This window comes from Achroia grisella, unplaced genomic scaffold (assembly GCF_030625045.1).
Source record: "Achroia grisella isolate CSIRO2021 unplaced genomic scaffold, CSIRO_AGI_Agris_v1 utg487, whole genome shotgun sequence".
NCBI lineage: Eukaryota > Metazoa > Arthropoda > Insecta > Lepidoptera > Pyralidae > Achroia > Achroia grisella.
Window position 1 is genome coordinate 4,442,021 of NW_026712891.1, and position 22,785 is coordinate 4,464,805.

The window sequence follows — 22,785 nt, forward strand, 5'->3', positions numbered from 1 at the left end:
ACGAAAAGGACAGATAAGTTCAACAAATTAGTAAGATTTGTAATGACGTTTAAAGTTTTATGATTTAAAATAAGTTGCTTCACAATACTCATTTTTGTTACGTCTACAGAAATGAAAGTGTTGAAGTTTCTTAGACGTTAATATACATTAACGTCAAATAATCTGCAATATTTATGATTGTTAAAGTTACCATTGAGATAGGTGTAAAGTTCTATTCAATCAATACACCAAATTCAGATCACAATTGTTCTTAGTCTGGATGGTTCAGGTCGCTGGTAAAAACTAGTTCAATCTATAACGCCTACTATACTAGGCTGATTACGGCTATTTAAAATAATATATTGTCGAATGATTGATTGAGATATGAAACAATAAACTTTCTGGCCATTCTTGAAACAAGGTCGCAAGATATGTAGCACTATAATCAGTCTTTGGAATCGACGTAATCGACACAGAAACGATTGAACAATTGTTTTGCCGATGATCTGAATTGATGTAGGTCAAAATCGGTTATTGCATTTTTAAGACATGATTATGTATGTAATTTGTTTGTAATCCGCAATTAATAGTACCTGCAACCGACTGTATATTTGTAATATTGAATGTCTTGGAAAATTTTAACCTTGGATCAAATCGCAGATAAGAAAAGATTACCTACATTAATGAAAGTAAGCACATTCATGCATGCAAAGTCAATCAACTTAATTTTAAATATTATACATACTGCATTTTAATTAAATTAATCAAAATGAATGTTTATTTGTGTTACAAATATTTATTTTTACTATCCTAAAACGGAAACATTTTCAGTAGTTGTTTCTAATAACCATATTCAGAGGCTTCAACGCAATGTACATAACTAAAATATATTCCTCAATAAAAGAGTAACGCTCGGTTCTAGGACTGTCACTATTAATGTGTTTTATCTTTAATCGGATTCGTTCGAAATGCAGATAACTTCGATCAAATTGAGATGAATACGAGATAGCCTCGATTTTGTCGTTTAAAAGCATTTCGAGCGACGTCTGTATTGCACTATATATCTTCCTTAACACTCGATAACGTGGACATACGTCATGCGAGTCTGGTCGAGATATATGGAGATCATTAGATTGTATTGTCATATAAGGTGCTTCAATTTCCCTTAGAAATTGCATTTTATGTGAATATACTATACTTTGTTCGATTCCTCGCACGGTACAAACATTTGTATTCATAAGTATGATTGTTTGTATCAATTTACGAAAAAGAAATTATTAGTGTAGTTGTATTAGTTATCTAGTATCCATAACACAAGCTTTAGCTAGGTTAACTTGGATCTAGAAGACGCTGTGTGAATTGTCCTGAGATTATTATTACTATTAAAAAAAAAAAATTCATCGCTGTACTTATTAAAAACCATTATTAAATGAATATATTTATATATGGTTCGAATATTATTTACATTTCTCAGTAGACTGAATTCATCGGATTAGAATAGTGAAGCGCGGGAAGCGCTAACTTTACAAGTGACGTACGAGTAAGCTTGAAATTGTTTCTATACGGGAAATACAAGTTCAAGTTAGCCAGATTTCAGATAAGTGTTAAAGTATGTGTTATGTAAGCAATAAGTATATGTTGCGAATGTAAAGGTGCGCTAAAATAGAGCCTTCTCTGGTAGTATTTACGAACCGAATATGTATATACCTAAATATAAAATATCTGCTACCATACTGACTTCTATAAGTCACGTCTACGAAAGGTCGTAGGTTCGAATCTGGTAGACATTATATAAATGTTATTTATATTTCTGAGAAATGTTTTGGTGATGAAAACGTTGACAATATACCAAACTAATCAGATGACGATAGATCCGCCCACTGTCATATTGAATTCAAATATTCTTAGAGAAATATGAGAATGACATGTGTTGCATTCACCTCAATGTCAATTTAACAATAACCTGGGGGAGGGGATTTTTTGTTATGGGGACAAGTGGCCTCATTGCTGTTTGGAAACCGTAGTGGTTAATTTTTGGTGAATTCGTAACGATGAACTAACTGATCTTTACTGACTGACTTTATGTTCATCAAATTACTTTCATCAATCATATAGTGTATATCGTTAACAAAATCATCCCCCGCTGATGTCCTATCAGCGTATATAGTTGGTTGAACTCGGTATACCATTCCGATAGCATCCACTAAAATGTACTTCTGACTATGTAGAAATACAGTCATGAGAATCTTGATTGAATTATTTTTTCTTAATGTATGTTTATCGATGCCACTGGGGCATAATCAGGTTTAAAAATATGTATATTACTGTACACATAACCTAAGTACAGCCTATGTAAATTATTACTTATGGAAACATAGAACGCGCTCCCGTGGGACGAATCGACCCAACTATCTTTTATTTAACGACACCAGCACTCCTAACCCACGTGCCTCAAACCATCTGATTGGTGAAGTTTGCATAAATTGGCGATTCAAACCTGCAGAAATGGATAACCCTGCTTATGTCAAACCGAGTTTTCGTTCAAATTTCATCCATGCAACGTTGTAATAGAGATCTTTTATGTAATCACGCTGGCTAGTAGTCGATACAAGGAGAAATAGAGTACCTAAGTAATTGACATTAGGAATGCCACGAAAGCGTCGCATGTGCAAATTGTTAAAACTTAATTAACTTATACGAGTTGTTAGAGTTGGTATTAACATTTCTATTAAATTAAATCAAGCACGCAACTATGTAATAATAGTAAATTTGATTCAACTAAGTTATACGAATAAAAAGAATTTATGTTATACTGTTCTTATATGTGTTATAATGTTCGAAGTAAAAATATTTAAACATAATTATATTTCAGAGAACAACAAAAAAATTATTTAATTATATATTATTTAAAAAAAAATATACTTAATTGATTTTGATTAAACGACTATGGGACTCTTTAGATTACTTCAGTATATTCTTCGGACCAGTATATTTCTTTATACAAAATATTTCATTCCTAAATTCGTTTCTAAATTATGGATTTCTGAATGACTAATTTTCAAGTCGGTTAATACCTGTCGATCTGCGAGGGTTCCGAATGAACGTAATTAATTGTGTAATTAGAAATGGTAATTAATATTATAAGTAATAAACACATTAGTAATTGGTAATAAATAGGTGAGTCATGGTCTGGTTTCATATATTATTTAATTAAACCTAATTGTCTTATAATTTATTATATCTCAGCTTGTGAGACAAGTTAAATTCTAGTTACATTTGTCATTCAGATAACATGAATTACATACTTATAAAATGAATATTATAGGTTTGATTTAAGCTGATTTTTTCAGGGTCATGTTTTCCATCATTATCAATATCTTATAATGTACTTAAAATCTTTTACTAATAATAATAATTGTTATTAGAAATAATCATAAAATGTGATATGACATTGTGATGTTTTTAATATTCGAAATAAAATAGAGTAGGTACATACTTAAGTAAAGTTGTACGATTTCTATTGTATGTTATGTTTGTTTACTTAATTTAAAAAATAGTTTAATACAACATATTTTTAATTGAATTTAAATATGATTTATTAATTAATAATATTTAAATACAATTAAAAATATATGTTCATCAGTTTAAAGAAGAGACAATAAGGAGTAATAAAAAAATAATTTAAATTAAAAAATTAACATCTATGATAACATAACCATAACGTTATATTTAGAAATTGAACATTTCATAATTTGAAATAACAACATGCAAACGCGATACATAATAATAATACTTAACGATAATGTACGGAATAAATATAGTATTTATTGGGTGAAAATCGAGCGAACCAAAAATATAACTTGCATAACATCTGCGACAAATTCATTGACACTGACCAACGAGATCTTACAAAAGCCTACCTCAATGTCGCCCTACTTTCCAACGCTATCTGCAGATACAATTATGTGGACAATACAAACATACCTTACCATACAATATACTACGGTACTTTCCTGTTCGATATACAAAACTCGTTTTTAATTCGAATGACATAGAATTCATATTAGATATTAATATAATTGAAGTAGCGAATTATATACGTTTAATCGAAGACAATGGCTAATAGATAATCTAGAGTTATTGGAGCAACTTGTGATGCTTGTTATTGGAACTTCGCTTTTGATTTTGTACGTTAATGTTTAAATTCGTTTGTCAACTTTACGCTAAGATATGTTTTTGGTAGCAACCATTAGCAGGACAATTACAACATGAACAGTGGGAGTTGAATCTACAATCTAGATCAGTTGCGACAATGAACTGAATATTTTAATGTCGAACAACATACTTTATGTTATTTATATTAATAAAGAAGATTTGAAATTTTTATTTACCAAGGGATTCAAATAAATATAATCGTTTCTAAGTTTTTTCTATGAAAATAGAGGCAACTAAAAATTTTGGCAATATTTTTATTTATATTTATGAAGATTTGTTTTTTCTAAGTTTAATGTCCCAGTAACATTTTCGTGACAATTACAAACAATACAAAAATAACTCCGTATGTGCGCAGAAGGTCTGAAGCGATTGTTTCATATACATATGTAAATATAAAAGCATTTTAAAAACTGTGGTCATTACTACATTTAACATAATAGTAGACTTTAAAATATTGCATTTTTTAAAATAGTGTTTTTAAAGTCACAATTGTATGTTAATTCTTATTTTATGTTTTGTTATATGTTGTGGCTTTTGCACATAGAGTTCATAGTATTTGGAGGTCAAGGCTTTTGTAAATATATTTCTCATGTCATAATGGCAAAAACATTGCAAAGTGAATGTTACGAGACAAGCCAGTAACCAGTACATATTTTTTACTGTATCCTTATATTAAAAGTAGTAAAGTCTTAGTTTTGTAAATTTGAGGTGTTATTATTATATATAGCTCTAAATGTATATATGTTGTGGTACGCAAGCCCGACATAAAAGCCTCTCGAAGTTTTGCATGCAATGTAGAAAGAAAATTTGGAGCCTGACTCAATGACAAAAGTATATCTTGTGTCTCATGGTTTTAAATAATGAATGCGAGATCCAGTACCTACCTTACATACCTGGTTGTACCAGTACATACTAGCTAGTACAACCAACTTCAATAGTGAAGAGGAAATAGAGTTCAATACAGTTAGACTTACATTTTTTATAATGGAACATTTAGTGAGATTTAAACAGTAAATCTCAACCGGTAGGTTAAAGTACCATATGTACATAAATATATAAACTCGCGAATTTGTTTTGAAATAATACCGTTACAATTAGACATTGAATTAGTTGAGATAGAACGGAATATAATTTTTTTCTCACAATCTACGTTACAAAGTTGTTGTGATTGTCATATATTCATTTGATAATATCATTTGAGTAACAATAAACAGACATAATGGTCTTAAAATGACTTCAAACAATCTGATACTGGTGTCGAATTTTCACATGATGAGGTAACGAGTAGTGAGAGTTACTTTTTGTTTCATTTACGCTTGACGATTTTGAAGTTCACATAATATAAATTACTTACTTAAATTTATTTTACTTTTATTCAAATTTGACTTTAGTAATTCTACCAACATCAGAGCAGAGACTAATAGCATAGAATAACTGATATTACATATAGTAATAATAATAAACTTATAAGATAAGAATGCATCTCTGAAACAATATATGAAGTGTATCATGTTCATCATATGACGAAATAATTTCTGAGATGTAACTTATGTTTATATATGAGAGTTTTGCCATTTCAATTATTTAAAAATAAATAAAATATAGAGAAAGCCTAGAGTATAAGAAATCTGTTGCAAATATGTTTAAATAAGAATACAAAAACTTTTTAGTAAAATATAACTTTCCTTGTTGAAATAAATAGAAAATTTCTTAATTTAAATAAAGTTAAATTTAAGCACATTTGAATAGTCATATTTTTTATCTACCACTCAATGGGACAGCAGCCTCATCACAAGAAGAACTCTTTCTTCTTTCCCGTCTTGAAATGCTTATTCATGTAGTATTAAGGTATAAATGAAATGCGATTTGTGAAGTTGCATTACAAATTAACTCAACGTAAACAATACATAATCTCCGTACAGAGACTTGCCCGTCATACTACCGTATTACGCTTTAATTCCACAAAAACCAAGGTTGCCTGCAACGACCCATTGTGCGTACACAGTACAGACTACTGGTGGCACACGGTACACAAACTAACAAAGCCAAAGATATCGATAAGAATACAATAAACAATAACATTCAGCTATTGCTGTTGCAACATGCGCACGACCGTGGTCGCAGGACTCTTTATATACCACGACGCACAATATAATTATGAAGCGTGAAATATCACACATTAAATGTTGTATAAAGCGCCTGATTCAAACACGATTTTTATGTTCCATTCCCTAGAACCTGTCCCTAATAGCTTCAAACACCACTTTTATGTTATTTTTTCTATTCCCTAGAACCGTCCCTAATAATGGTGTTTCAAACTACTTTAAAAATCGGAGAATACTCAATTCCACTGCATCTATTTTTCATGTGTTACCTCACAACTTATTTCTACGTGTACCGATTTTAATAGTTTTTTTTTTTATTTGAACGCTGGTTCTTCTTATGTGATCCTATATAAATTTAATTAAGATCTAACCAGTAGTTTTTAAGTTATCCTTAATAATGGGGTTGATTATTTTTTCATACTTTAACACGGCAATATTTAAACTAAACATTTAATAACATACATAATAGAAATGAATATTATTGTATTCCATAACATGACTGATGAATGTATCGTGCCATTAAAAAAAATGGAAGATGTTAACATGAATGATATAAAATATGAGAGTTTAAGGAAAAAATCCACAAATATCACGAAACTACTGCAGAAGTAAATTATGTAATTATTGCAACAATTATGTCAAAAATATATTGAGATAAAAACAAACAAATGATTGTATTAACACAAATATCAAATATTGATTGAACATGCAACTACAAACGAGGCATGTAATCCGCTATACCACCAACGCCATCATGACAAAAGACTGTATGATAAAACATTGTTAGATAACCAATTTAAAGTCGAACCTACGACACTGTATCGTAACATATAAACACTAACGACTCGTGCCGAAAGCAAATGTCGCGTGGGCCGATTTGCAATAGTCTAAACCGAGCATTATCGACGGGGCTTGCCGGTAAATTAGGCCAAACTGAACAGCTGTATGCACTGTGATTCATAGTTTAGCTATTAGGACAATAAAGTTGTTAAATTACTCTCGCAACGTGGTACTGTAAGAGATTTATCTAGCTAATTTCTAATTGCCTCAATCTAGGATAATTTATCTTGCAATAATGCCTACTTACTTCTATTCTACTGTACATGCCTGCATCAAAAAGCTTATCCAGCATAATCATCCAAAAAGATTACGCCCAAAGCTCGTATGACTAAAAACTGAACTCAAATTGTCATATATGTTAAGAAACGTACGTAACTCTTAGTAAATGAAACATTATTTTTTTCCCAAATATTATAAGTAGACTTTATTATGCGAATGAAATAACAGACATAATATAGTGGAATAATACTTTATTAAATAAAATAACAACCGTCATCTATAAACACGATTACCTCACAAAATAAATTTCAAAATGAATAATTCCTGTGGTATCCTTCATATGAGACCAATGTAGGATTGGATGAGAAATTCAGGAACACAACTTGTAAAACAAATATCTCCTAGAGACTGAAAGAGATTGATGTAGGTAATCACGCAATGACTTATCTGTCATTTTTTAAAAGATTTCCTTTTAACTATCTAAAGTTCACTTAATAGCAATAATAAAAACCCTGGACAATCCACACAGCTGAATTATATTTGTTTATTTATTTTTAATTTTATATGTATATATTTTTCTTTATTTTGGCAACAAACAGTCGTTATGTAAAGATATAATAAACATATTATTAAAATAAACATTGAGTGCCGAAAAAGAGTGAATTTTTACATGGTGATCCCACTAGCTTAAATAAATATTAAAAGTTTTAAAAGAATGCGAAAAACTTACAACAATAAAAAAATGAATACTGCAATGATATCACACATGACAATAATAAAAAAAGGTTAAAGTATATTATCTTTTAAATACAATTTAGTCGATCTTACTAACATCACTAGCACATATATAATATTGTGAACGTTCTGCGCATATCTTTATTTTTGCTTCAAACACACCGACCATTCTCCTCACCTAGTAAATAGAACGATTGTTCCTTAAAAAGCGGCATTGAGTTTATTTAAAGCTGACTTTTTCACCATTTTCCTATGTTCTTGTGACAAGCGACCAATTCGATGTCTATTCAAAGATATTTATTATATTTAAGTGTATACAATAAGACGAAGTATTTAGCGGTGAATCTTTGCATCTTATTTGCTTCGCAATAGTAGATTTTATCATAAAGAAGCAAAATAATATATAACGTTGAAAGCGTTATTTTTAATCCTGAATAAAGAGAGTTAAACATATTGCTATCGAGAGAGGTTTTTATAGAGTTTGAATGGATTGTGTGAAAGATAATATGAGCAAAAGGTGAGTATGCTCAGAAATGACGGCTGATAGGGATCAGTGGAAGAGGATGACATACTGTGAAATAATTAAAGGCATGGCAATAATGATTTCGAATGACTAGAATAATTACATTTATAAAGGAAATCCTAAATAAAGATTGTTAAGAATAAGTTCATTTTCAAATAGATTGATGGAAGCTAAACGGTAACTGTGCGAGAAGTTAATTACTAAACTAAAACTAACTAAAACAACGTCGAATAAGATGTTGCATAACAGATTTTAAGTTACAGAAAGGACTTCGTAAAATATGTAAAATAGGATCGATTACATCAAATTTATATTAATTTAATAAATTCCTTGTTAAATGAAATAATGCAGATAAAATAAACACTAACAACTAAAACGCAACTGAACGTATTCGCAATAGACATCCATTTAAAATAAATCTAAACGGTAAGAGCACCTCAGTTTCACTTCCTACACGATAAATCCAATTAATTCGCTTAAAATTAAACCAGGAGCCAGCTATTCCACTATCAGACGTCTCACGAACAACTCCTAATTATAGAATGTCCGATCTTTATTGTTTGTTAGGCTCGACGTACATTAGATCTGCATTGCACTAATTAAATACCGCCGTGTTGGTTACCCATTAGAATGGTGATTTTGGTGTTTGCATCAGATACGAGAAGGCGACACTTCCTAGGAACGTACAGTCAGGGTGAAAATTCTGTAGGACTATTGAATATTTATTATTATAAATTAAATATTGGATTTATGAATCTATTTTTACAATTGTAATGTCGGAAAAGTATTGTTAGTTTATAGCTTTAAGGTTACAACGCGAATTTCAAGGCTTTTGTGGTTGAGGGCTCTACCTGCTTGCATGAAGGAAGACTATAGACCGAAGGGATTGATGTGTCGCGCTACCATGGCAGAATGCCTTCGTCAATGCTATGATCACAGAGACGATTTATATTATTATTAAATATGTATGTTAGTATATAAAGTATTTATAATATGGGTCATTAGTGAAATTAATAAAATAAAAATAAAACTCAACACAGTATAAAATTTATTATTTTTAAAAATTTTATAAATATATTAAGTACTGTTCAATAAAATTAATAATTGTGTAAATGAATATATTTTCAGGTTATCATACTGCACTTCGTGATGATTTATAGCAGAGGTGCGCAGGCGCATTGGCTTCCGTGTCATTATAAGACACGATACGAAGGAGCGACGTCTCTCGCTGATCACATCGGCACGCGCCTAGCCTATTGTCCGATCACACTTAACTGTGTTTGTTTATTCCTAATAGGAATAAACGTATTCGTTTATAGAAAATGTTAACTTTATCTTAATGCATTTTATTCTTAACTAGCTACTCGGCCTGATTTTGCACGAGAGTACATGTATTATATATATAAACCATCCTCTACAATCACTATATCTAATAAAAAAAAAACCGCTACAAAATCCGTTTCGTAGAAAGATTTAAGCATACATAGGGTCGGGCACACAGCGACAGTAACTTCGTTTCATACCATGTAATAAAATAATGATCATGAAATGATATAAATAACAACATGACAGACACATCTTATTGTCTTTGTACTGATAAATTAATACTTTTTTTAACGGAATTAGAAAGGCTAACCAGCTGATATTCTTGTGGTGGTAAGTGACCGTTGGCTATACTTGAATTACCATGGACATTACGTCATCACGTTATGCCCGGGTTAACTCGAACTGTAAATTCAGGTAACTTAATTAAATCACGGCAACTTGGTAATGTTACGTACAATTAAAGATACATTTTAAATGGTATTTATTTTGAGTATTATCTAAACGTAGGCAAATCAAAGGCAATATTAACGTACATAGTACGTCGATAAATGGTCTCTTAAAATTACATCTCTGATTTATCCGTTACTAGCAACCCGTCCAGTTTTCGCATGCATTACAAATCTTTGAATTTCTGGGCTTGTTCTATCTACTATCCTCTTGAATCTCTATATCTATTGTAAAAAACTGCATGAAGTTTTTTTGCGTAATTTTAAAGATATAAGTGAACGAACAGAGGCAGCCAACATATTTTATATTATAAAAAGGTAAAACGCCAAACTTCTAATAAACCTATTTTAGCTATTACACTATTTTCTACTTTATTTCTAAGTTTTTTCTTAATTTGCAAAAGTATATAAATAATAGTATTTGTAGATTTCAGACTTTATAAAGACTATTCTTTTAACACTATTATTAAATTTTAATACTTTAATCTATATAATTATAACATTGAAGTTTAATACTATTCTGCGTAATATCTCAAACCAACAGTCTATTAGTCAACTATGGGAACAAACAATCTAGGTTAGTATGGTTGTACTATAATTATATCATTGTTTATGTCCCTATCATATACAACGTGAAACTGACCCCTGTTACAAATATTAAGCAACATGCCATAATTAAATCAGTTATCGGCGTATTTGCACGCACAGTTGCTTAATGTTGCGCTAACAGTTAACAGTTCGTCAAGACGTAAGAACTTTCACTATCACACGTGCTGGCACGAATTAAGATCTAGATAAAGTTGATATTCGCTATTAAAACAGGTGAAACTGCCGTTACTGGAGTTGTAACCTTGCTCGGGGCATGCTTCGCTGATCTTGTGCTTGTTAACACTTAACCAAAGAGTGTGTATACTAAAATACAGTCAATAACGGCGAAGTAAGAATCAAATATGTGTTTACTTTACTGTGCCCAAATATTTTAATTTAAAAACATTCGCAAATAAGCTGACGACCCACTTGATGGTAAATGTTATCATATGATACCCGTGCGTTCCCATTACAGAGAACTAATATGTCATGCCTCTTATCCTGTACTTAATTCACCAACAAATATAGTGATCTATAAATCTAAAATCTAATGGTAAATCTGCACTCTACTTGCATTTGAACTTGTAAATTTTTTTCGTTCTAGATCACAAATTTCAGTTTCAGCAGGTTGACAAAACAGTTACTTAATTTTGTCATGTAATTATGAGAAGATATATGATACTAATTAAGAAGTGTCTTATGTTATCGACAAGCACATGAAGGTAACTTGAGCGTGACTGTAGCAGGTCTTAATGTAACGTAGGCTGAACAAATCTGGCTCACTCGTGATTTATATTTCACAATAGCAATTATAAAGCCGGGGGCTATTGTGAAATGACTTAAGAACCGGTGGTACTGTATTATGAAGTATTAGCAAAACTAGTTAATACAGGCGACAATTGAACAAATGGTTCAAATTAGAGGTCTTTAAAGAATTTATAACATGAAACGAGGCCGAAGTAACAGTTGAGAGTAATTTTAAAAAGACATAGATTGATTGTGTTGTACAGGAACAAGAGACAAATTTGTTAGCAGTTAAAGCTATAAATTAGATAATAAAGCAATCTGGGTCAGGCACGTGCCACAATGGTATAGTGAAATGTATTCCGCTTATTTATTATAAGGACATAATTGTAACGGATTTAGCAATATCGTTTTGTATCTAATTGACATGTATAACTGCTGCCCATAAATAACTAATGACTACTGCATTCATTCCAAAACCTAAGTTTTAACAATTATTTAGTGAGTATTATAATGGTATTCAAAATAAGTAAAATAGTGACTGTTTCAATTTATACATATTCCGCACTGACGGTAGATCTGACTTAAAAATAAGTGTTTGTATTAGACCCATATGGCATATTTTTACTCAATTTACAATCTTATAATACTACGATTATAGTTGCTTTTCAATTTAACAAAATTTGTGCATTGTGTACTCACCTCATGCCGTCAAATCCGTCATCTGATCCATTTATAGTTAACACCGGCGCACGCGCGTATGCTTTCGCCACGCGTCTATTTTTTTCAAATACAATCACCTTCGCCCAAATTTCATCATCGATCTGTGTCCATTTGTCTAGCACTTCCTGTATGTGTTCCTGTTGACAAATAAATACTCAAATTAATAATAAGTTATGTATCAACAGTCAATTACCAATAATACTAGAGTACTAATCTTACTAATGTTATAAACGTTCACGCAAAAACTACCTAATAGGTTTTAATGAAACTATAATAATTTAGCTTATACACTAGAATTAGTAAGACAGTAATAACTAAACAATTGATAGAAATATTTAACTATGTATTATATAATTTTTCTAAAATACCCAGAGCAATAATCAATTAATCCTACTCAGGAATACAAATATTTTGTATTGTGTGGGGAATTGAATCTGGCGTTATCCTATATATATATAATGATTAGGGGTTGACATAATTAATTTTTGTCTTCCATTCACCTCTCTTTCTCACTATTATCTATTATACATTTCTTTTTATGTCTTTGTCCTCTATTATTATTTATTTTTATTATTATTATACTTATTATGTGTAAGGGTAAACGAAGAAGTAATCGAAACTTATAACATCAAATGTTATTTTGAGCTCCTTATTTTGACCTTCCCAAATATCATAGAGTATCTGTTGCAAACCATTACCAAAGTTCGAGATATTAATCCTGGTGTAGCAACAGTGTAGTAATAAGATGACACTGGGCCCTGCGCAGGCGCAACCATGTTCCGCTCTAGTAATCCCTTTGTTTGAATATGATATTCAAAAGTTTTAATGTAGCTAGACCTTACAATTAGTAATATATTTAAAAATTTTTAGATATTTATCTATTTGGTGAATAATAATAATAAAAGATTCTAATTTTATAATATTAATATAAATATGTGTCTGGTTGCCTATTATTTTTCTTTATTACCTTTTCACAAAACGGTTGAACAGATTTGAAACAAATTTGATGTGTGAATTTATCTTAGACTTATAATGAGATCGGTTATAGATAGACAGACTATATTTGTTCTCTCTGAAAGCGTGTATTATTTAGTATTTATTTTAAGTGTATGTTACACTTAAAATAAGGAACTAGAACGACAATTACTTGTTATTTTATTTTTTATTCATATAGTTAAAACACTCTGAGCTTATGTGTACTCTTATGTGTTATTGTGTGTATTATTATGTGTATTTATTATCTGTTATTTAAACCACTCATTATAGAATAGATAGACTCAAAAGAAAGATTTAGGATATATAACGTCCCACTACTGAGCACGGATCTTTAAACGCGCGATAACCAATATATTCTATGTCCACGCGGACGTAGCCGCGGGCGGAAAGCTAGTATATTGTAGTCAGATACAAAAATATATCCCTAGAAAGTAAATCACTAAGCTACACAATTCTGTGACTAACATTGCTAAAATTGCAAAGACACAAAGCCAAGATTGCATTCTTATTTCTTTATAATAAAAGAGTTTCAAATATCGCGTTTTGTCTTTTTATAATACTTTAACAATAGATTAAAACGTTTCATCAACAATTTAGTAGAGGCATCGGCCTGTGTAAACACACCTCTGTTTTTGTCTACATGTAACGACAAACTAGCAATTTACTTATATAGAACCGTTCTAAATAGACCGTTACTTTTGGCAAAAAGTTTTGTAATATACGACCGCAGTTAGAAGCCATTTGGGTTGGCACATGCACTTCTGATGGATATAATGATGACAATTCAAGAAGGTGAAACTTAGTTGTGACATGTAAACAGTGAGGCGTTTATTAATTTTACATTACTGCTAATTATAATGCTTTTTTTTATAAAACAATAGACTTGATAACGGTTTTATTAAATCACTAGATAAGTAATATTTATTTTATTGAAATGGTGAACTGTCGACTGATTTGACGGCCTACCTAATGGCAAGAGGTAACTATCTACTCGTACATAAACAGAACCATAGATATGACGTCATTAAGCGAAGCCTGTGATGTCACTTTAAGATGTTATGTTTACATATACTGTAATTTTACTGCCATAACTCGCCCATAAACCGAAATGAAGCTGAAATAGACTGTATCAGTGCAGAAAACTTTTTACAATATCTACCTTGGTAAAGATAATGACATTCTCACTAGTTTTTGAAAATTTCGGCTTCATCCTTATCCTTTTTTAATTTTTAGTCCGCAATAGTTTCATTATGATTACTACATGGATGCAGGGAAGGAGTTGCAGATTTAATAAAAATGTATGGTAGTTAATGACGGCCTATGTATATGCTGTAATAAGTAAACATTTGTATCATTTTATTTCGTTGTGTAAATAAATAAATAGTCTATTTTCAATTGGAGTCATACCTATACCTATTACATTTATACATGTAATTTATTTGATAAAGTCAATATTTATGCGTTAGATGAGTATGAGGGAAGCTAAACAAAAAACAAAATTAAAGTGAAAATTGTAGTGAGTCATTTAATACAACATAGCCAGACAGATCAGCAACTTATGCGATATAAAATCTACATATTATCTAACATAGAAACGTTGTCATTATGAAATAACAGATAAGACTATGTATATCTTATGTCTCCTACTAATATAAAAACTACAACAAAAAAGAGCCATAAAATCATTACGACACGACTTTCAAACGCTAAATTTGTCAAGAATTGATAGATAAATGAAAGAAAGAAAGAATTGATAGCAGGCAACTCAACCGCAAACGCTAAATTGGTACTCCAAATGAGGCAATTAAGTTATTCTATCAACCGTAGTATTTTAAGATACAAAAGCAGCATTATAAATGCCAATCGCTGCAAATCGGCTCAATGATCAAGCTTGACTGACTGACCAAGGCGTTTGCGAATAAATACAGAACTTCTTGAACTAACGAGCTCCATTCAGCACAAATATGGCATTCCGATCATAAATGAAGGTGGATTGTACAGATAACCTCTAGATGCTTACGTTTTTATACGTTGTTATATCAACAAAAAAACTGCGGAATTTTAAAGATTCAGCAATAGAGAAATTTTAGGATAGGGAGGTATAATAACTTCGTCAGGAATAGCAATGCTTGAATAATCCACTGGCGTCAAGTGGCGATTTGATGTTCGTATTTTTTTTCGAACTACTCTATTTCTGTTGGTGGAAGCTGGCCTTTACAGCTTTACCGAACGATAGGGGGCGAGTACAGATGGCACTCCAGACACGCGAGAGAACTTACGGAATGACTGAAGGCCTACTCCTGCCCGACTGATACGATTTTAAAAACAGATAAATTAAAATCCCGGTCTCCATATAATAAATCATAGTCGGCTAAAATAATTCCGTATTAAATCCAGCATTTGTCAGCAACATATCGCTCAGCATTTGTCCAGATATCCGTTACCGTACGCTGAAAAGTTTCAATACATCATCATGGTCGAACGCACCACGTCTGAAAGCACCGTAAGTATCGAGAGGCTACCTTAACAGAACACGATTCATTGGTATATTAGCGAAAGTGTTCGTAGTAATTTTATAAAGCAGGTCGTATGCTCGATTTTGATGTAGATAGATGATTAGGAATTGATACTGTTGTATTTGGGGAGAGAAAGTGTTACACTAATTTGCATATTGTATTGTATTGTAAGATTAATAATTATTTGAATTCTGACAAGTGTAACGTTACATTAATGGTGAAAATAATGATTATATGACATTCTTACTTGATTAATTATAATACGCGTATATTGATTTGGACATTATATTTAGATATATAAACGTACATTATTTTATGATAAAAAAGTTATTACAATGTTTGTTGATAAACTTATTGATAATTTTAACCTTTAAATTTAACCCTTTAATTCATATAGATATTTACAATGACAGCCTCAGTAATATAGCTGCTTAAAACACTCCTTATTTCAGACGGTTTCGATTTTCGCGGCTTCGATTCTCGTACAATTAAAACATTTGTAATTAAACATTAGTATGATTGTTTGTATAAGGTATATATGTATCTACAAAAATTACGCATGTAATTAAATACGTATTTATGTATTTCATCCATCCATTGTTTAGTACTTATAGTAAAGTTTTACACCGTATGGCCTATGTATATATACTAGATAGCGATGTGTGCATAGGATCAGGAGATTATTATTATTATAAGAAAATTTATTTTTTATGTAAGAATAACAACATAGTAACAACGCAATCTAATTCAAGAAATTGTTATTATTATGCAATAAATATAATCAAACTTAAAATCAAAGATGACTTAACCATATTAATAAAATAAACATAAAACAATTTCACGCATCAGCAAGTTCGCTGTCGAAAAGTGAAGTTCTCAAAAGAAATTGAAAGTCAACATATACGCTTCTCCAAATTGCTGCTAAATAACAGCAATCAAACTTACTTTCTTACGGAACGAAACCGAGAGTTGTTCGCGAGGAAGCGGAAAGTGGGAAAACGTCACGTTGCTCGTGGTTATTTCTATTATTAACGTGCATTCATGGTAGAAATAACTAGTTTGTGATATAACTGATAATGGTTTCCGTTTATGCATATTACGAATTATGAAGCTATTATTTTAAGTCGTCAGTTCTAATCGGGCTAATACAATAAAAGGAAATTGTGTATTGTTATATTTCTGATCAAAATGAAAAAAAAAACAGTTCGGGAAACGACGGTAAGTTTGGATTCAAAAGATACGGAGCGAAATGTGGACATGTCAACTATTGTGTTCACCACAGCATCGATAGTTGACAATGTCTCTGAATACCCCATTCCGGATAACAGTCGTGATGTCATTTTTTTTTGTTTATTTACTCAATAAGAAGATAATATAATAAACTCTATACGCACATTATATAAACAAGGTATTTATAATAATAATATTGTTAATAAGCTCCCGATTTTTCGATGCTCTTACGTCTACGGGTCGACCTTACAAGACGTTTGTAACCCGTCGGAATATCGGGAGCTCATTAACAATATTATCACGGTAAATATCTACCTCGTTTGATTACTACTGTGTTACGAATATTACGTTGTTTGGTATGTCATTTGTTTGTTTTTGTTGAGCGTTTTATTTACTGATGATGGAATATTTATTGTACTTTATAGTTTTGTTGTATGACATAAATGCTTGTATTTTATTATTTTATATGCTCCTTAAAAATTCTTTGTAGTCTTCTTAAATTTCATGCAAGCAAAGTCGCGATCAACATTTGATTGGTAATAATTTTTAAGGTCTGTCATTACTAGCACGATTGCGCTGTCAGTCCCAATTTAACAAGTGATAAGTAGACACCCTTAGCGTGTTTTTTATATGCAAGTCGAGCAGATATATAAGATAAAACCAGTTCAATACTAGTTTTTTATTTACAGTCTATTAGAACTAGTTTTATTGTATCAGTATGGTGTAATTTCGTGGTTACTTTTTCTGTGTATAGACATATATAGTATACAAGTTGTTCGCAACTCGACGTCAAACGGAAAACATAAATTAGGCAATTTTATGATAGGCTATATAATTAAAAATAGATGAAATCATCAATGATTTTTTTGTGATCACTCTTTTGTGCTCTATTACAATTTTTTTTATATTATATTATATTATATATGATAAAAAGCTGTCTATTTTTATGTACATTTTTATGACTTAAATATACCTATTTTTCATAATACTTGTTATTTTTTGATATCTTAAGGGACAGATAGAGAAAACCGAATCACAATATTACATTTGCGTTCAAACATTATGCATTCAATTTACATACGCAATTTAACGTGTAGGTATTCGTAAAATATTTTAATAATCCTTAATTAAGTCAAAAGTTTGTTCTTGACATACTGGTAGCATATTAGGTTAAGTGTAAATGAATCTCCAACTTAAAGAATTAACAGAAAAGGTAAACTGCCGAAGTGTGGTTGACCTCGGCTCTTGGGTCATCTAGTCCACTAACATAGTAAATAACTACGTTATACTAATACTTAAACCTCACAGACCAACAAATCTTCCCAGACGGTACATTGTTTTTAGTAATATAAATGCGAAAGTAACACTGTCTGTCTGTTGCGCTTTCACGTAAAAACTACTAAACCGATTTAATTAAAATTTACTACACAGATAGTCTAGATCCTGAGGGAGAACATATGCTATTTCTTTATGCGAAAAAGGGGTTGTGAGAGGTTGAAAGGGGAGATAAAAGGTTATGAGTAAGCATCGCCATTTTTTACTTTTTTAAACATTTTTTAAACATTTTACGCTTAAGGGGGTAATAAAATAGTAATATAATATATTTTATGTCCATAACGTAGATATCTTAGAAACAGATTTCTGAACAATACAACAAAAAACTAACAGTAGTTTAAAATTTCTATAATTCTTACTGTACTTTATTGATTAAATCGTAAAATATAATCGGAAATTCCGTAAAAACTACACAACTACAAAACAAGATTGTACTTTTTAATTAAAAGCAAAATTTAAATGTGGCATCAAACTCACTCAATACCAATCTTATTAACAAAATACCGCATTGAGATTAACTCACTTAACAGTCCCTTATAAATTAGATATCCTTTCGACATTCCGTATTGATTGTTGCTTTTACCTTAACTTTGGTACCTGCTATTCAATCGCGGTTTTTTAATTCAGAACGTTGCCCTAACTTTTATCCTCCTTAAGCATTAGCCGATGATACAATAAAACAAGATAAAATCCAAAAGTGCCTGTTAGATTAGATGTGACTATATGTTGTTACCTAATATTTATTTTTAAACCTACGAGTACATACAACTAGCGATTCGCCCTTGCTTCAAAGTGTACCGAATATTTGATGGAGGTCGTATATATGTATTAATTATGTATATATATTTATAGGTATAGTGTATATGATTTATATAAATTACTGAAGAAATTCACTAAATGGTCTCTAAATCGCATCAATGCATCAATCAATTTTAATTCTGAGTTTTCAAAAAGGTAAATAACACGTTCCGCTCGAATAAAAGCATAGCAAACAGGTAGACATTAACTCTGTTAACGATAGCATAGTAAAGCAATATAAAGAAGTTTTTCAATATGCTCATGTGAAACTGTACTGTTTTTTTATTGAGATAGTAGGTATATAGAAAGTTTCTTCAGTATATATATAAGCATGAAATAGATTAGTTTGCCATTTGACTAGTTCCTAAAAAAATAGAATAGAGTCCAAAATGTATAGAAAAATAGAATAAATTAAATGTAAAAGTACGGCACAATTAGACACTTATTGCTAAAAAATAAATAAATACATCGTTACATAATACAATATTGCACGCGTTTAGATTATGTGCTTGATTCATCGACTGCAAACGATAAATGTGGTTCTATTGCTTTATATCAAATGGGAACATCTGTACTCTTGATTAGTCTAGACATTAAACAATAAGAGGTTAGATCATAAAGTTTATCTTAGGTTTATCAACTGAAACTTGGATTTAACTTAGTTAATCAACCAAACCTTCAAAATTTTAAGTTATAGTGTTAGTTATAGTTATAAATATATTAGTTTTCACTGCAGTCTCTGTCTGCATAAGTAACAAAGTGTGTTTATACCACACTTGTTATTCTTAACCACAAATATAATAGAATAAATTAAGTGCATATCAAATTTCCGATTGATTGAGTCGTTAAAAATTAAACATATTCATTTATTTTATTTTAGTAATGCTAATAATAAAAATATGTGTACAGTACTATATTTCTACAGTTTTTGTTTTGTTACTCCATGTTTTTTTTTCTTTCCTTCAATTTGAGGCTGTACTTATAATTTGATTGTCAGATTATTTTATATTTATTAATTTATATTATTTTTTATAGAAATCAATATATATTTTGCATTACATATGATTTTTTTTACTTGTCTTATTTATTTTAGTGCATCGCCAATAATTTTTCTCTGCAGCACTCCTGGTTGTCTGGTAGATAACATCGCAAGGTGTTAAGTCACCCATATGTACACTTTATTGTTGTTCATTGAAGTTAAATAAATATAATTATTTCACATTACTTTATCTTTGTATGACGACATAAGTACAATATAAAACAACGAAGTTAATCTGAAATAGTATACTGCATACTTTTCAGTTTCAGTATTACAAGGAATGGAGGCATGACATTTTAGTCCTCCAGAGTGGAGGAATAAAATATAATATAGACCGTTAAAACTTAGCAACAGATCTCTAGTTTTAAATGAAATGATATTTTATTGCATAAAATGTGGTACATTTGTATTGTATATTTACGGTTGTGGTATTTTAAATGTTCCGCACATTTAGTCATTTCTGACAAGCAACAGACAACTGTTAATTTGAATGGTCACTGTTTTACCATTTGGGAAAGGTATTCATCTACATTATAAAAACACATAGATGACAACCAATTATATACTTCTTTTTTTTATTTGCTTATATTAAAATGCATTAATTTCTCTGGTAATTTGTAATTTTTGTTACTTACTGTCAGGTAAACACTAATAAATATCTAATAAAGTCATAAACACTACTGTCTTCAGGTGGAATTAAGTAAGCAGATGCACATAATAGTGATTATAAAATCTATAACCTGCATAACTGTTCAGTCTCATCACGAATTATTGAGCAACTAATCATGTAACGAATTGCATACGATGCATGCATCGATCCATATTGGTATATTGGTTGCAAAAGCTATGAAGGTCGAATCCTTAGTGAAATTAAATGTTATACATTTATACATACATAAACTGCTGTACAATACAATGTACAAACTTATGGAGAAGAACTATTACGTAAGAAATAATTTATCTAAATTACACGAACGTGGATAGGTATCACAAACTATACTGCCTCATTACATCATTGTCAGGGGTTCTTTTACTGAATAATACAACGTTTGTATTTATGGTTTTCATAACTACGAATACTATAAGCAGGTGCTACATTCCGTTATTAAAGAATACTGGAAGGATAAAACTCATGAATGTGAATTGAGGTGTACTAAAATTGCTGCATTATTTTGAACTGCCCGTCCGTTATCATTTATAAGACAAAGCTCATACATATAAGCTCTTTGAATAAATGTACTTATCATTTTATTCAAAGAAAAGGAACATAGATTATGTAGTTAAAATTATTTTAAAATTTTTGTATTAGTGTTTTTCTTTCATATTACAAACTCTGCTCCTTTTAGTGCTAGATGGCCTGTATGTTATATATAAAAAATGTTCAACTAGATACTATAAAAATTAATAAACTCAGTGAAGGTTTCTAATTCCGCATACTCTAATTATTAAGCAATGAATACATATTTCATATTTATGCACTGTGTATTAGAATTCAAAATTGTTTGCGTTTTGTTTCAGCGTTACTGTGATAGTACGATTAAGTAATGGTCGAACGGCGACCTTGCAGGGTCAAGTTTCTGATTCAACATTCTTAGACTTATACTGTATTACCATAATAATTATAGTCACTATTAGTTTTATTAGTAATTATTAGTTTTGTCGGATGAAAGATTGACAAAATAGATACCGTTAATGCGAAAATTCCACTACCTCATTTTATACCTGTTTATTATTGTAAACTCATTGGCCCATTGATTCATCAGACAAATTTCATGGATGCAGGTATCGGGGAAGCCCCAGGGATTAACTATCATGACTAGATCGATCGTGTATTGTCTAATGAAGGTGTCAAGAATATCTAAAAACTAAGAAAGTAAGAGCTCGTGAATCTTCACGAATTATTATGAATTTAAAAAGTATCTATCTATTTAGACAATTTTTATTTTATAATGTATACTATAATAGTGCTATGATAAAGGGAGAGTGAAAGTGGATTTTGTTATTAGGAAAGTTACCCTACTAAAATCGCTACCATCATACTAAATTTATTTTTGTAGGGTCTTAAAAGTATCTTATACCAAAGTAACCTTCTTTTTATTCCAAACTAACCTAGATTATATATTATTTTAATACAAACCTTACAAAATAATGAGGACCCGGGCGAAGCCGAAGTTACTCACTAGTTTATTATACAATATTACATTAGACAAACTTTTATTTAAGTATCATATACACATATAACACTTATAGGTATGCGGGTAATATTGGAGTCTTGATGTGTATAAATTGTTTCCCGTAGATTGACTTTGTTCAAGTTTTTAACAGTTTCCTAAATTGATTTTAAGATTATCATCATCAATCTTATCTCAATGCTTCAAAGAGTACGAGCGTTGACTTATTTTATATGATATCCTTGATATTGTTCATA

General features: G+C 30.4%; 1 protein-coding gene across 2 annotated transcripts in view; it reads right to left on the reverse strand.

Annotated features, from left to right (window-relative positions):
- LOC131845970 (uncharacterized) overlaps nucleotides 1-22,785 on the reverse strand; it is a 142,157-nt gene that overhangs the window by 55,901 nt on the left and 63,471 nt on the right. For both annotated transcript variants that reach the window (XR_009357665.1, XM_059195144.1), the window contains exon 3: nucleotides 12,423-12,580. Coding sequence is in view for 1 of the 2 variants with exons in the window: in XM_059195144.1 (XP_059051127.1) it covers nucleotides 12,423-12,580 (158 nt within the window). In the remaining variant the exon portion in view is untranslated. The remainder of the gene's footprint in view (nucleotides 1-12,422; nucleotides 12,581-22,785) is intronic.